Below are 15,210 nucleotides of genomic sequence, written 5' to 3'. Positions count from 1 at the left end.
GTTCCCAGAGTTCTGTGGGGGGATTAGGAAAATGGGACATGTTCTGGACTGACACTGTCAAGAAACGGGAGCAGTTCAGAGACTGGGTAACTTTATAATGTTTATCTAGGAGGCAGGAGGATGAATGCAGGATTAGAGTCTTTTTTTTTTTTTTTTTGAGACAGAGTCTCGCTCGCTCTGTCACCTGGGCTAGAGTGCTGTGGCATCAGCCTAGCTCACAGCAACTTCCAATTCCTGGGCTCAAATGATCCTCTGCTATTTTTTTCTGTTTTTAGTAGAGACGAGGTCTTGCTCTTGCTCAGGCTGGTCTTGAACCCATGAGCTCAAACGATCCTCCCGCCTCAGCCTCCCAGAGTGCTAGGATTACAGGCGTGAGCCACCGCACATGGCCCTAGAGTCATTTTTGATAAAGAAGCAGCAATCACTCAGAGAAAGGTGAAATCATTTTTGTAGTCACGAAGTGGCCTTGTCTATGTCTCATTCTAAACATGGATGTTCTGCTGGTAACAGTACAGTCTGAATATTAGAAGGGCCATCTTTCATTTCACAATGATGTCAGTAATAGAAAGCATTTATTTCAGGGATATTAAAATGTGGGGGAAAATGTTCATCCCAGATTTGATGAAATAGGATTCTTACTGTTATTACCTTGGCAAGTAATCTAATCCTTTAAGTTTCAACTTCCTGATCTTTAAACTGGGAACAATATGATCTACTACGAAAGACTTGTGAGGACTAAGAAATTACGTCTACTAAGTGCTTGGTACAACACTGGGTGCATCATTCAAGGTTCAATTAGGGAAACAGGAATCACTCGAACCATTTAAAACAGAGAGAATTTAACGCACGGTTTTGGTGACACATTGATGAAAGGGCTGAGAAGCCCAACCGGGACAGTGAGGCAGCCCAGAGATTAGCAAAAATAAAAAGCTGCTCACCACCCCTAAACTGGAGGGACAAAAAGAGGAGGTGGAATTCATGGAGCCCAGGGGCATGGAACACCCTGCAGGTATTGGGACCAGTTACCCCTCCAGTAAGAGACGGAGCCACAGAGAAGCCCGGTCTCTGCTGGAGACCTGCCTGAGCAAGAGAGACACAGAAGAAATCCTTCTGCCTTCAGCCTCGGGCCACTGCTCCCATTGGCTAAAGCCAGGCCTGAAGCCAGATGTTCTGGAAGACTGAGAAACTGCCCCGGCAGGGGTCAGTCCACCGCAACACAGAGCAGAGCTGAGGGGCAAGGAAGGGATCAGGGGCAAACGGTGGAGAACGACCATAAAGTAGAAATTAGTTAAACAGGCTTGGTAACACCTTTATTTGTAAAACCTTTAAAGTGCCAGATACACTTGAAAGTAACAAAATTGTCCCCTTAAAAATACACGGTAATCCATACAGGCTACTTCACACCTCCTCTCCCGCCTCCATCCTACTACATCATATTTAATTACTACTGAGTCTGGTCTGATATAACGGCATTTGAAGACGGATTTTCAGTGTCAGACATTTTGCATTTTCTCCACTAAAATCTCAGGAGGGTTTCTACAGAAGAGGGAGATGCCCGTTCTATGCCACAGAGGCAAAAGCTCACCCAGGGTATGATTAGGATGCAGCAGTGTCATGGCAACTGGACTCTGGTCTTAGGGCTCTCAAGGGATTGCTGTGTGTCCTTGGAGAGGGTCACAAAATCTCTGGACTCACGTTTAAAAAATGGAAATCATAACCATCGGGGTGGTTTACGCGCGCCCACACTCCACTCGGCTCCTCTTCGTCTTGGCGTTCCTTTGTCCAGAAGGGTCCAAAATGGTTTTTCAAAGAAAGCATGAGCTAGTCTAAGAAAACAGACACCGTGCCCAAGGTCACACAGCTGGCAAGCAGAGGAACTCGGTCTCCACTCCCCCACCGGTTCTTTTCCCGCCGGGGCATGTGCTGGCGGAGGAAGGCTGGTCCGCGGAAAGGAAAGGCGACCCCGAGCAAATCCTGGAAACCTGGTCGCACTCTCCATGCCAGAACGCCCGACTGGCTTCCCCGCGTGGGCTACCCCCGGGGCTCGGCCGGCCTGCTCGCGGCGCCAGCGCCGGGGGCGTTAGGGGCTTCGCCCCGCCGGGCAAACCCCGCCTCCGCGCTGGGGGGCGGCCGCGAGCCCGCGCGACCCTTCCCACCGCCCCGCGGGTCCCCAGGATGCTACCGGAGCCGCGTGCCCGGGGCGGGGCCGGGGCGGGGCCGCGCGCGATTGGCCGCGCGGGGTCGGGGGCGGGCCGGCGGCGGCCGGCCGGGCGGGCGCCGACAATGAGCCTCCATAAAAGGCAGCGGCGGGGGGCTGGGGCCCCGGATTGAGCCCTCCCCGTCCGGGGTCCCGACGCTCTGAGGCACCCGGGAGGCCCAGACGCGCCCGTCGCAGGCCCAGCCGGGGAGCGGCGGGCGGCGGGGCGGGCCGCGGGCCCGGCGCGGTCCCGGGCGGGAGGCGGCCACCGGCTGCGCGCCGAGGCCTGCGCGCCCGTCCTCCGGCGCGGTCACTGCCATCGCCCACGGTCGCACCATGGCCCTGAAGGCTGAGGGCGCTGCACTCGACTGCTTCGAGGTGACGCTCAAATGCGAGGAAGGGGAGGACGAAGAGGAGGCCATGGTAGTGGCCGTCATTCCGCGGCGGGAGCCGATGCTCAGAGGTGAGGAATGGGAGGGGACCCCACTTCCGCGTCACGGCGCAAGGCTGGGGCTGCCCCACCGCAGTCGGGGTCCGGGGCTCAGGCGCTCTCTCAACTCCCTCCAGTCTGGGGTCCAGGCGCCACCGCTGCGATCTGGGTCTGGGGTGCGCTCTTGCTCCTCCCCCACCGGGGTTTGAAATCTTAGGCCTCCTCGAATTCTCCCTCCCCCTCCCCCCGCCCAGGGTCTGGAGACTTCGATCCACGCCCGGCGCGCTCCGGCTCTTCCGGTGCCCGAGCGCCCCCTCGCCCGGGCCCTGCACCCGAGGCGCCGGGCGACTGCCGCCGCCGTCTTAGCGCCCCGGGAGGCGGGCGCGAGCGCAAGGCCCGGCTGTGCTCAGGCCGAGGGGCGTCCGGGCCTCTAGGCCCGAGAGTGGACGAGGCAGCTGGGTGTCGGGCGATTCGGAGCACGGAGACGGGTGCCGCTGCCGACCTCCAGGGCAATTTTAAGGGCCCTCCAAGCATAAAGCTTTTCTGCACCCCACCCCCACCCAGGCCTTTTACTTGCATAAGCCACAGGTGTCAGATTGTACCGAGGGGGGCATGAATGAGACTGCACGCAGCACTTAGTTTTGGAAAAAGCCATGCTTGCTGGGGGGCCTCGGCCACCCTAGGAGATTAGCCTTGGGAGGGGATTTGAGGAACAATCTGAACGCTCGCTCGCTCTGTGCTCTCCCCTCCCCCTTCACCGGTTTCTTTAGTCCTCAGGAGCTTGCAAATCGTAGGAAACAAAGAGCCATCTTTGTGGAAGACTTACTATTCATGAAAATGCAATGTCTTTCCATTCTCCAGTGCCTGTCTTCCGTAGGGTGGAAAGTACCCGGAGAGGTTGAGAGAGGGGCAATTGTGGAACCCCAGCCAAACAGTGCTGTCTGCAGTGCCCTTCATCCTTTCTGGAATCTGGAGGGGTATAAAATTAATGAGGGAAATAAAGGTGGCCTCCCTTCTCAGAGCATTCAGTCCGACAGACAGGTTACTTTCCTACTTCTGCTAGGATTTCTTGAGTGCTCGCCGGGCACTGTCAGAGGCCCTCTCGGCTAATCCTCCCAACAACCCTGCAAGGGCAGCCTTATCCCCACTGCTAGGGAGGAAATTGAAGTCCACAGAAGTTATTTCATTCAGCTAATGTTCATTGGGCACCTACTGTATGCCGGGCACTGTTTTAGGTTTAAAGATGGTAATATCGGTAAACAAAGCAGCCGAACCTGCCGCTGAGGAATATCACCATATCAATGGCTGAAAAGAGTATTAAATAGGTAAATGTGTAGTGTGTCAAGTGGCAGTAAGTGCTTCAGAGGTCACTTAAGCAGGACAAGGAGAAGAGGGGGCTGGATGTCGTCTTTGGTGTATTGAGTGGTTAGGAAAGGCTTCACTAATACGGTGAATTTCGAGTGCAGACCTGAAGGAAGGGCGGAAGCCAGCCTGATAATAGCTAGAGGAAGAGCACTTCAGGCAGAGGAAACAGCAAGTGTGGAGGAAAGATTTGGGGTGTGAGAAAAAGATTGAATGCAAGACTTTTGGCCTGAGCAACTGAAGAATGGCCCTCCTGTTTACTGAGATGGGGACTGGGGTGCAGGCTTATGGGAGATGGGGAGTTAAGGTGAGAATATGGGCCGGGCGCGGTGGCTCACGCCTGTAATCCTAGCACTCTGGGAGGCCGAGGCGGGAGGATTGCTCGAGGTCAGGAGTTCGAGATCAGCCTGAGCAAGAGCGAGACCCCGTCTCTACTAAAAATAGAAAGAAATTATCTGGCCAACTAAAAAATATATATAGAAAAAATTAGCCGGGCATGGTGGCACATGCCTGTAGTCCCAGCTACTCGGGAGGCTGAGGCAGTAGGATCACTTGAGCCCAGGAGTTTGAGGTTGCTGTGAGCTAGGTGACGCCACGGCACTCGCTCTAGCCCGGGCAACAGAGTGAGACTCTGTCTCAAAAAAAAAAAAAAAAAAAAAAGGTGAGAATATGGTAAGTTTGAGAGGCCATTACACATTCAAGTGGAGGGGTTGGCTAGGCAGTCAGATACCTAAGTCTGGATTTCCTGGGAGAATCCAGCTAGAGGTATAGATATGGGAGTTGTCAGCAGGCAGGCAATGGGATGAGGCTTATTAGAGGAAGAAGGTAGACAGAGAAGTGGTCCAAGGACTGAGTCCTGGAATATTCCAGTGATTACAGGTTGGGATGGAGTCAGTCCCTCATCACACATTACTAAACGCCAGGCAGTGTTCTCAGTGCTAGAGATACAGGTGTGGAACATCAAAAATCTGCTGTCAAGGCTGGGCACGGTGGCTCATGCCTGTAATCCTAGCATTTTGGGAGGCTGAGGTGGGAGGATCGATTGAGACCAGCCAGAGCAACCTAGTGAGACCCCATCTTTTCAAAAAAATTTTAAAAAATTAGTTGGACTTGGTGGTGCACACCTGTAGTCCCAGTTACTCAGGAGGCTGAGGTGGGAGGATGGCCTAAGCGCAGGAGTTCAAGGCTGCAGTGAGCTATGATGACACCACTGCATTCCAGCCCGGGTGACAGGGCAAGACCCTGTCTCTAAAAAAAAAAAAAAAAAAAAAAAAAATCTGTGCTGCCATGGATCCTACAGTGCAGTGAGGAGACAGAGTGGACAAGTAAAAGACAAACAGTGTCAGGTGGTGGTGTGTGCTGTGGAGGAAATGACAAAGAGAAGGGATTGGGGTGCACAGCTCGGGGGAGATGTTCTTCAGTGGTGACCTGGAGGAAGTGAGGGAGTGAGAAAGTGAGCCAGAGAAGTGAGAGTGGAAGGTGGTGCCCTGGATGTGAGTGATGAAAATTGAGATGGAGGAGGTGATTGGCAGAGGATGACATTGATGAACTAACTCCTGGGTTTAGCGTTGGCGACCTTGGCGAGAGCTGTCTTAGAGAAGTGGTGGGGAAGAAAGTGGATTGCAACTGAGAGGTTAGGGTTCCTGCCCACGGTCACATGGGGGATAGTTAGAACCTAGCTCGGACCTAGTTTCTGAGTCCAAGCCAAGGCTCATATCCATTTCAAACACCACCTTTTCCATACAGCCCATGGGTATTAGGGCATTCCATGTTTGTATTTTGTCCTGTCCTCCCTGGAAGGTGGAAGAGAGGTGCAGCCATGAGACATCATAGGTGCCTGGCAGAGGCACTGAGCTGCCAGGCTGGTGTGGGTCTAAGGCTGCCTACTTTGCTGAGCTGAAAGGAGCTCCTGCCCTGTCAGAGATTACGGTTCATGCGATGGGTGGGAGAGCAGAGCCACAAATGCTCTGGCAGCACTGCAGAAGGCCCTGGGGGCAGCGGGGTGGGGGAGCCTTTACTAGGATGGTAACATTTTCTGTCCTCACCCTCAAGAAAACGTATGCTGTGGCCTAGGAGTCAGATACAGATGGAATCAACTGTCAGGTGGGGGTCTGGAAGGCTTTGCAGGGATGATGTCATCCAGACTGATCAGGGTGGTCTGGACAGCTGTGCGGAGGCTGGGGACCTGCAGGAACAGGGCCTGTTGGAAAGATGCATGTAGTCTTGCAGCCCAGGACTAGATTGAGAGGTGTAGAGGCAAGCATAGCAGGACACCAGGCACGTAGGCTGTGTTCAGTGTGGCTTGTGCCTCCTGGGTTCCAGGGGAAAGGAGAAGAACATTGTGGATGGGAATGCTCCGCCTCCCCACCCCACACAAGCTACCATGTTTGGGGACTCGAGTGCTAAGTATTATTGGCCATAGGCACCTTTATTGATAACGCCCTCCCCTCTCCCCATACAGTGACCCAACAGGAGAAGACCCCACCACCTAGACCCAGCTTGCTGGAGGCAGGCGGTGATAGCTGTGAGGAGCTCAGGCAGCAGGGGTCTTGGGAGCAGGAGTTTCTGGTGGGCAACAGCCCGGGAGGCAGCGGGCGGGCGCTGTGCATGGTGTGCGGCGCTGAGATCCAGTCCCCGTCGGCCGACACGGCTCGCTCACACATCTTGGAGCAGCATCCTCACACCCTGGACCTGAGCCCTTCGGAGAAGAGCAACATCCTGGAGGCCTGGAGCGAGGGGGTGGCCCTTCTGCAGGATGTCAGAGCCGAGCAGCCGTCCCCACACAACTCAGGTAGTTGGGGTGGGGGTGGGGGTGGGGGTGGGGGGAGGGATTGGGCCTGGTGGGGGCACTTGGAGCTCACTGGGCCTTTGCCCCCTTCAGAATCAGGCCGGGATATTGAGCCAGACCCAGACTCTAATCCAGATGCTGCAAGAACACCAGCAGAGATCGTCGTTCTCCTTGACCCCGAAGACAACACATCCCTCCCTAAAAGGAGCCGTCCCAGGGGACTTCGCCCCCTGGAGATTCCTGGTCAGTCAACAGGGAAGCTAGTGAGGCTCATGGGGTGGGGTCTTGGGGACGGGGTGAGGCACAGGCCCTGTGTGCTGGGCAGGTTGTCTTCAGGAGCCCTGTGGTTGCAGGGTTCAGGCATGGCCTCCTAGAAAAGGTATAAGGTCTTTTCTTTTTGCAGCTGCCTCCACTGCAGAGCCAGGAAATAAGAAGCTCCGTGGTCAGAGGTGGAAGGAACCCCCTGAGGAAGAGCCAGTCAGGAAGAAAAGAGGCAGACCTATGACCAAAAACCCGGACCCTGACCCAGGTGAAGGGGAGGCCCCGGGAGGAGGCCGTGGGCTCTGGCCAGTGCTCTAAGGTGGGGATGGGGTGGGGCCCAGTGGAGCTTTGCAGCCCGCTCCCCCCCATTCGATCACTGTTCTGTCCCTCCTCCTAGAGCCCCCGTCGCCTGACTCACCCACAGAGACTTTCGCAGCACCAGCCGAGGTCCGACACTTCACTGACGGCAGCTTCCCTCCTGGCTTCGTCCTGCAGCTCTTCTCCCACACCCAGCTCAGGGCTCCAGACAGCAAGGACTCCCCTAAAGAGGGGGAGGTGGCAGAAGGAGCCCTGCCCCGGCCGGAAAGCCCCTCTCCAGGTGAGCTCTCCCGAGAGGGAGCTGCATGGGGAACATCGCAGGCAGCATCCCTGGTCTGGCCTCCAAGAGGCTGCTCTGCAGCAGAGCCCAGGGCGGACGGGGTGGTGCTCAGATCCCCTGGGCCTGGGAGATGGCCAAGGGCAGGGGTTTGAATGATGGAGGAGGCTGCCCAGAAAGCTGAGCTTTTCTGAGCATTCCATAGCAGTTTCCTGGAATTGGTCGTTAGGTTGGGTTAGGCCAGTGTTCCCCGAAAACCTGACACGTGTCCGCACAGGAAGCTGGTTCTAGCTGGAGCCTGAGAGGTACCCATCCCACCCTGGTAGAGCAGGAGCCCAAATGGGGCCGCTCAGGGATTCAGTTAGGTGTGGAGAGAACAGACGAGTGATGAACAGTGAACAGACACCCCCGGGGACACTTGCTCAGTAAACCGCCTAGCAGTAGGAGTAAGTGCTGGTGTTTTTATGGTGTCCTACTGATTTTAAGAAACTGAGAAACTTCGACATGCAGTTTAATTGGCACTTACAAAAATACCTTGTATAAAGGGCAGATGTCCATCTACTTTTCCAGGTAAAGAAACTGAGTCTCAGAGAGAGGGTTTCTTCTTCCCCTTGGTCCTTGTGTTGGTTTCTGTTTGCTGCTATAACAAATCACATAAACTTTGTGGCTTAAAACAGCACATGTTATTTTACAGTTGTGAAGGTCAGAGGTCAAAAACGGGTTTCACCAAGCTAAAATCAAGGTGTTGGCAGGGTTGCATTCCTTCCTAGAAGATCTAGGGCAAAATCTGATGTCTTGCCTTGCCCAGCTTCTAGAGGCTGACCATGTTTCTTGGCTTGTGGCCTCTTCCCGTCTTCACAGCTGGCAGTGGCCAGTAGAGTCTTTCTCAGGACGCCACCTTTGCTTCCTTCTCATCTGCCTTCCTCTTCCCATTTAACACCCTTGTCATTACACTGGGCTCATGCAGATAATCCAGGATAATCTCTCTAGTTTTTCAGTCCACTGCTAAGCAGTGGACTTAAATTCCATCTGCAGCCTTCATTCTGCCTTGCCAAGTAACAAAACAAACGGGTACTGGGGGTTAGGACATGGACATCTTTGGAGGGGCCATTCTGCCTACCACAGTCACATAATCAAGCAGTGACAGGATTAGGCTGAGACTGGAATGTGTTCCAGCAGGGCAGAGGCCAAGCCTGGTCCTTTCTTTGCCTCTCCCTGCCAAGCATAGCTCGAGGTGTCTCGGGGGCTGCAGAATTGCTTCTCAAAGGAGTAAGTGGGTCAGGAGTGCCTGTCTTGTCTCAGCTTGTCTGAAATGTGTGTTTGGAGTTAGAGCCCAGAGAATGGCGGCCAACAAGGTGGCTGGAGGCTGCCCAGAGCAGGGCTCTCAAAAGGGAATCACGCTTTTTGCTTAAAGAAAAAAGCCAGCAGGCTACTTGCTCCTGCAGTCCCGATCCACTCGCCAGTGGTAGCCACTCTTAGTAGTTTGGTTTGTGTCCTTCAGACAAAGCTGGGTGTATGTGTGTGTAATTGCTTTTATTTATTTGTTTATTTGCCATGATGGGCCCCCCCATTTTCTAATCTCGAAGCAGGCCTCCCCCTCTTCTTGTAGAGATCACAGTTTTAACTGTCTCAAGTTTCAGCTTGAGTCACATTCCAGTCCTGCCTCCCCGGGACCGTGTGTTCTGCTGGGACCTGAGCGGTCCCCGAGTCTCCTTCTGTTTGGTGGATCCCTGCTCTGAGTGGCTGGCCTCTCCCACTGTCCAACGGGTCTTCTGGTTTCACTCTCGGAAGGGAGCCTTCATTTCTAGTCCTGGGGTGCCCTGTGCCCAGACTCCACCTATCTTGAGTGGTGAGTAGATGAGAAGAGAATCCCTGAGATTTTAGGCTCCTTTGGGGCGAATGGGCAAAGCCTCAGAGGAATGGGGTTCAGTACACTGACTGAATGACCTGAGAGAGATGGAGGAGGTTGCAGGGCCTTCTCAGCCGTGGCAGGATTTGTGGAGGTTGGAGATGGCCAGAAGCTGCAGGAGGCACTTAGTGCAACAGCAGGTGTTCCTGGAGCCCAGCCCCGAGGCTGGGAGGTAACATGAGTAAGGCAGCCTTTGTCCCCTAAAACTCGGTGTAGGGGCACAGGTTGGAGGCAGTGACACTTTAAAGACTAGTAGGGCACCCGTGATGCTTCTGTGCAGAACAGAGGCTCTGGACCCGAAGTTTCAGACTGTTTCAAGAACCCACAGCTTGGACAGATGTCTTAGAAACCTGTGAGGCTTCAGCCAGAATAATGTCTGTTTTCTGTATTATGTGTGGATTGAAGTCCTCTGAAGACTTTGTCGGAATAAATACCTGCCACTTTCAAAAAAGAAGTTTAAAAACCATGGATTTAGAAGGTGGAAAAGGTCACCGTGGTCAGGTTCGCTGAGCTGATGGATGTGAATGTGAGGCAGTCTGGGAGAACTTTCTAGAACTTTCCAAGGACCTTGTAGGATGAGTGTGGGGAGAGGGTCCAGGCCAGGAGCGAAGGTAGGCCGAGAGGACACACTCACAAATAACGGAAAAAAGAGTCTCTTTGCCTTGCTGGTGTTTAATTATAAAAGTAGGACCTAGAGATCTGGCTTAGGACACCATGGCCAGATCCAGTGTGTTTCTGGGCGGATCACAGGAAGCCTGGTGAGAGAAAGTGCACGAGTCTGAGCTTCCTGAGGGTCTTTAGTTTTGTTCGCTGTTGTGTCCTTAGCGCCTAGAACAGTGCCTGGCACAAAGAAAGCCCTCAGTAAAAATTTATTGAAAGGATGAGTGGATGATTGATAGCTGTCATTCTGGTGGTGACATTTCCAGAGTCCCTCTCAGAGGGCTTTGGTGAGAAGCAAGGGGAATGGGCTCAGCCCCACCCTCTGCAGAGGCAGCAGCTCTGTGTGAAATGTGCCTGAGCGCGGATGGGAGGAAGGGGGAAAGTGATGCCAGGAAGCACAGGAATTTGGGCAGGGACAGTTCAGGAGTGGGGCCACAGAAGGGTTTAGCTTGCCCTGGGACTGCCAAATCCTCCAGCCTTGCTGTTCCATGGCCCTGGAGCTCTGATCTCTACCACCTCTCAGGCCTCACTCTCCTGACCTTCCCACCCTCCCGTTCCTCTGTCGTCCTTGCTGCCAGGAAGAATTGGCACTTAATTCCATTGGCTTGAGAAGTCCATACCTCTTGAGCCCTTACTATGTACTTAACTCTTCTAATACGTTATCTCACTAAATCCACACAACCACCACGTAAGGTATTACGATCCCCATTTTGCATCCCTCCTTAGGGAGGTTAGACACCTCGCTCAGGGCCCTCAAACTAGTCAGCGGCAGCCTATTCTATTTCCACTACACCCACGGGGACGCCTCACCTACAAGCAGCATCCACCTGCTCCCTCCCTCCGGCACCCAGGCCACATTCTCTGCTTTGTGTCCTTCAGTCCCTATAGCTGAAGTGCCCCAGGCAAAAGCTGCCCCTCTACCCATCACTGGAGCCCACCCCTCCCCGTCGCTCCAGCTCTTCTCCGTTTCCCCATCCACCAACACAGGGTTGTGTTTCCCCCTTCTTAACCCCTCCTTCCTCTCTAGCCACTGTCCCATTTGTCCCCAAACCTTTTCAGCAAACCTGGAAAGCGTTTTCTACACCAGCTGCCCACAGCCTGTCTCTGGAATCCGCTTCAATCAAACTTTCATCCTCAACACACGAAAAATGCTTCTTTGGCAAGGTCGCCATTGACACCCAGAAACTTAAATCCAGCGGTCAGTTCTTGGTCCTTCTCTTTCTTGATCTGGTAGTAACAATGGACCCATTGCTCACTCCTTCCTGGAGACAACTTTCTTCCCTTGGCTTTTTGGGTGGCTGCTCACCTGGTTTTCCTCCTACCCCACTGTCTTTTCCTTCTGAGTTTCTCTCACTTGTTCATTCTCAGCTTCCAGAGTTGGAAGCTTATAGTGCTGTGTGTCTTCCCTTTCTAGAATGTGAGCCCCTTCAGGTTAGGATGTTTGTCTGTTTCATGCACTGTAATATCCCCGGTGGCCAGAACAGTGTCTGGCACAGAATAGGCACTGCTTATGTGTTTGGTGAATGAATAAATGATTAAATATCACCAGCCATGGGTCAGTGTCAGTACTCACTCCCTGGGAGCTGTCATCCAGGTTCATAGCTTTCAGTACCATTTATGTGCTCGTAACTCCCAGCTCAACCCTTCCACCCTGGTTCTAGCCTCTCTTCCAGTTGCCCAGGTGACATCTCTCCTTGGTTATCTAAAAGATCTCTCAAACTTGGCATATCCAAATTGAACCCCCATCTCCTTCCCACACCCTACCCACAGCCACTCTTCTCCTCCCCCATTTTCCCTTTCCCGGTAAACTGGCAATCCCATCCTTCAGTGCGCTGTGTCTCCAGCCCCACGTCAGTCTGCAGCAGATCCTCCAAAATGAGTTCAGAGTTCCTCTCCTGTCACCACCTCCGCTGCTGCTACCCTAGTCCGAGCCATCTCACCTGCTTCCTGTATTGACCTTCTAACTGGTCTCTGGGCTTCTGAGCTTTGCCCGCTGTGCTCTGCTCTCATGCAGCCGCCAGAGTGTCCCTGCTGAAGGCACAAGTCAGATCCGCTCACTCCTCTGCCCAGAACCCTCCAGTGCTGCTCCTGTTGCATTCCAGATAAAAGCCAGAGTCCTCATGGTGACCAGGGAGCTGCCCCACGAGGCTCCTGACCTCTCCCACTGCACTGCACTCGCTCTGCCCAGGCGCTGGCTGTTCTGCAGCAGCCAGCATGTCCTCTAGGGCATCGCCTTTGCTCTTCCCTCTGCCTGGAATGCTGTTCCCCCAGCCCTCCACAGAACTGACTCCTCACCTCCCCTGCATCTCCGCTCACCTGCCCGCTCCCTGCTACCTTGTCCCCTCCCCCTGGTATATTTTTCAACTTTGTATCTGTCTGTGTATAACTTACTGCATCTTTATTTTATCCTGTTTATTGGCTCTCACCATTAGAAGGTAAATTCCAGAATGCCAGCTTGGTCAGCTCCATCCACCATAGTCGTCCTAGCAACCGGAACAGTGTTGGGCACATCACATCATAGTTGCTCAATAAATTATTGTTGAATTCATGAACAAATGAGTGGGATTCAGGCTTTCCTCAAGGAGCTTGTAGTTTTTCAGGGAGGTGAGCCCCCTTATGGGTACACAAAACAGAATTTGCTAAATGCTACAACCTGGTGGCAGCCTTTAAGTCATTTTCAAAACCAGCAGACTACAGTATACAGCAAAATCGTACCTGTTTTCTCTGCCACATTTTAAATGTATCTCTAAAAGCTGTATAGAAAAAAACAAACAAATTCTTCTCAATACAGACAGCACAGCAGTTGCAATCACCATTTTCTGGTTTCGCTTTTCAGTGTAGTGTAACTTTTGCATGTGCCCCCTTCGCAGGGGACGCAGGATGTTTTTATGGCGGCACTGGCCATGGCAGTCCATGTCTCGCGGCCCAGTTTTGCCCGTTGTGAGTAGCTTCTCCATCCAGCTAAGGTGGACGTGGGGTCCTTGTGACGTAGATGTTGACTGTGGAGATAAGAGCCTGGTTGAACTTGCAGAGCAGGGCCGGAGGCTGTCCAGGCCTCTTCTCTGCCCGACGGAGTCCCTCCTGAGTGTCTGTCTTGGGCCTGAGAAGGCTGTGGCCTTGTGTTTGGGTTGGTAGTAGTCTTTGCATCCACCAAGAGTGGAGCCTCCTGCGGTCCTGGCTTCCCCTCAGACCAGGCACTAGGCTGTGCACGTCAAGAAGGCCCTTGAAATGGGGGTACAGCTTACAGAGCTTTCAGGGAGCATCCTCGTGGCAGGGTATCTGGGGGGCCCTGACTCTGCTCTCTGCTCCCATCCCTGCCCAGCTCCCCCTCCAGGGCTCCGCGGGACACTGGATCTCCAGGTTATCCGCGTGCGGATGGAGGAGCCCCCAGCGGTCAGCCTCCTGCAAGACTGGTCCAAGCACCCCCAGGGCACCAAGGGTGCGGGAGCAGATGACGCCCCAGACTGGCCCACAGTTCTGTCGGAATCCAACACCACTGCAGGGGGGGAGCCAAAGGCAGGGAGTGGGGTGTAAATTCTTGCTTTCCTGGGGGGGGAGAGAGGAAGTGGGGGAAGACACAGCATGGCCCTTTGGTTTATAACTCAGCTGCCCGGCCTGGCCACCTGGCGGAGAGGGTAAGACCAGGTGCCAGGGCAGGGTGGGGGTGGGGCAGCATCCACTGGTACCTCGGGGCACTGGAACTGTCTACCCTGGCCAGGCCCGAGGGCAGCTGAGGCTGACAGGGGCGGCTTAGGCTGCCCGCAGTGGGGCATTGGGCCTGTGGAGAACACCTACCCCATCCTTTCCTGACCCAGACCTCTCTGCCCACGCAGCCTCCTCCCACCTTCTGAGCCCCCACCATTCTCCCCTGGCACAGTGCCTTACACGAGAGGTGGTCGTAACGGGGTTTGAACTGAGTCCCACTACCTCGGGGGACACCTCCCCTCCCTCACTTGTTGTTCAGGCCCCTGAACTAGGAGGCCTCCATTACCTCTTCCCGCCCCATCCCTGCAGAGGGCTCTCCGGGGCTCCGTTCAGTCCTGCGCTCCTGTTCACCTGTTTTCCTGTTGTATATATCACCTTTGTTGACAATAAATTATTTTTTTTTATTAAGAGAGTTCCGTCTGGGCCGTCATTGGGGGGTGGGGTTTGTTATGGGGAATCCGGCCTCCCAAAGCAAGCCTGAGGGCAGGATGGCTGGAAGGCAGCCCCGGGGGGGCGGGGGGGGGGGCCCGGAACGGCGGCTGTCCCAGAGGGTGGCTGTCCTAGAGGGTGGGGTAGCTCCAGGACAGGACATTGGACAGGGCTGACTTGTGGTGTCAGTCACTGAGAGGCATCTCGCCTTCCCCTAACCCCTGCTCTGCAAATGGGGTCAGAAATACCTTTTCTTTAACATATTGTCCCTTCTGACTTGCCTGGTAGGCCTCTGTCTGAGAGAGGCCACTGGGGGGGCCCAGGGCGCTCGCCCCCAAGGGGCTGAGAATTACTGCGGCCTTTCTAAAGTGAAACGGTGTGTCCAGCCTGCAGGGGAGGTGGGCATGTGGGTCCTAAACTCAGCCCTGCCTTCTCCAGCCTTTCAGGCCTGTACCCTCAGCTGCCCGGCTTCACCCCACCCTCTCTTGGGCTCAAGTGAACCCGAGCCCCATTCCCCGGCCATGAGGTGGCCCGCTGGGGACCCTTTGCTAGGTTCCACACCCTCCTAAACTAAACCACACAGGCAAGTCTGGCGTTCCCACCTCCAACCCCTAACTCCACTGACCTGTTTGGGTGCAGGGGCAGGTGTGGGAAGGACAGGGCACCCCCACACCTGGGCTGCCTCACTCATGATAATTGAGTGGTGAGTGGGGGAACAGGGGAACTTGGGGGGCAGTTGTTCCCATAGGACACTGACAGCCTGATTTAGAGACTGAGCAGAAAGTTTGTATCAGTCAGGAAGGGTCCGTGCATGGCCATAGTGTGCTGCATGCTCACCTGAGCAGGTGTCACCGTAGGCCAGCCATGCACCAAG

The 15,210-nt window shown here is 54.5% G+C and overlaps 1 protein-coding gene across 1 annotated transcript; it reads left to right on the top strand.

Annotated features, from left to right (window-relative positions):
• The first annotated feature begins 2,436 nt into the window (after nucleotides 1-2,436).
• Nucleotides 2,437-14,239, top strand: SPINDOC (spindlin interactor and repressor of chromatin binding). The gene is made up of 6 exons (XM_069470285.1): nucleotides 2,437-2,660; nucleotides 6,451-6,780; nucleotides 6,871-7,020; nucleotides 7,181-7,306; nucleotides 7,436-7,636; nucleotides 13,525-14,239. Exons 1-6 carry the CDS (start codon nucleotides 2,534-2,536, stop codon nucleotides 13,734-13,736), a joined length of 1,146 nt encoding a protein of 381 aa, XP_069326386.1. The 5' UTR covers nucleotides 2,437-2,533; the 3' UTR covers nucleotides 13,737-14,239.
• Nucleotides 14,240-15,210: the final 971 nt, after the last annotated feature.

This window comes from Eulemur rufifrons, chromosome 6 (genome assembly GCF_041146395.1).
Source record: "Eulemur rufifrons isolate Redbay chromosome 6, OSU_ERuf_1, whole genome shotgun sequence".
NCBI classification, from domain to species: domain Eukaryota; kingdom Metazoa; phylum Chordata; class Mammalia; order Primates; family Lemuridae; genus Eulemur; species Eulemur rufifrons.
The sequence above is the reverse complement of the archived record's forward strand: the minus strand, read 5'-3'. Positions and strand labels throughout refer to the sequence as shown.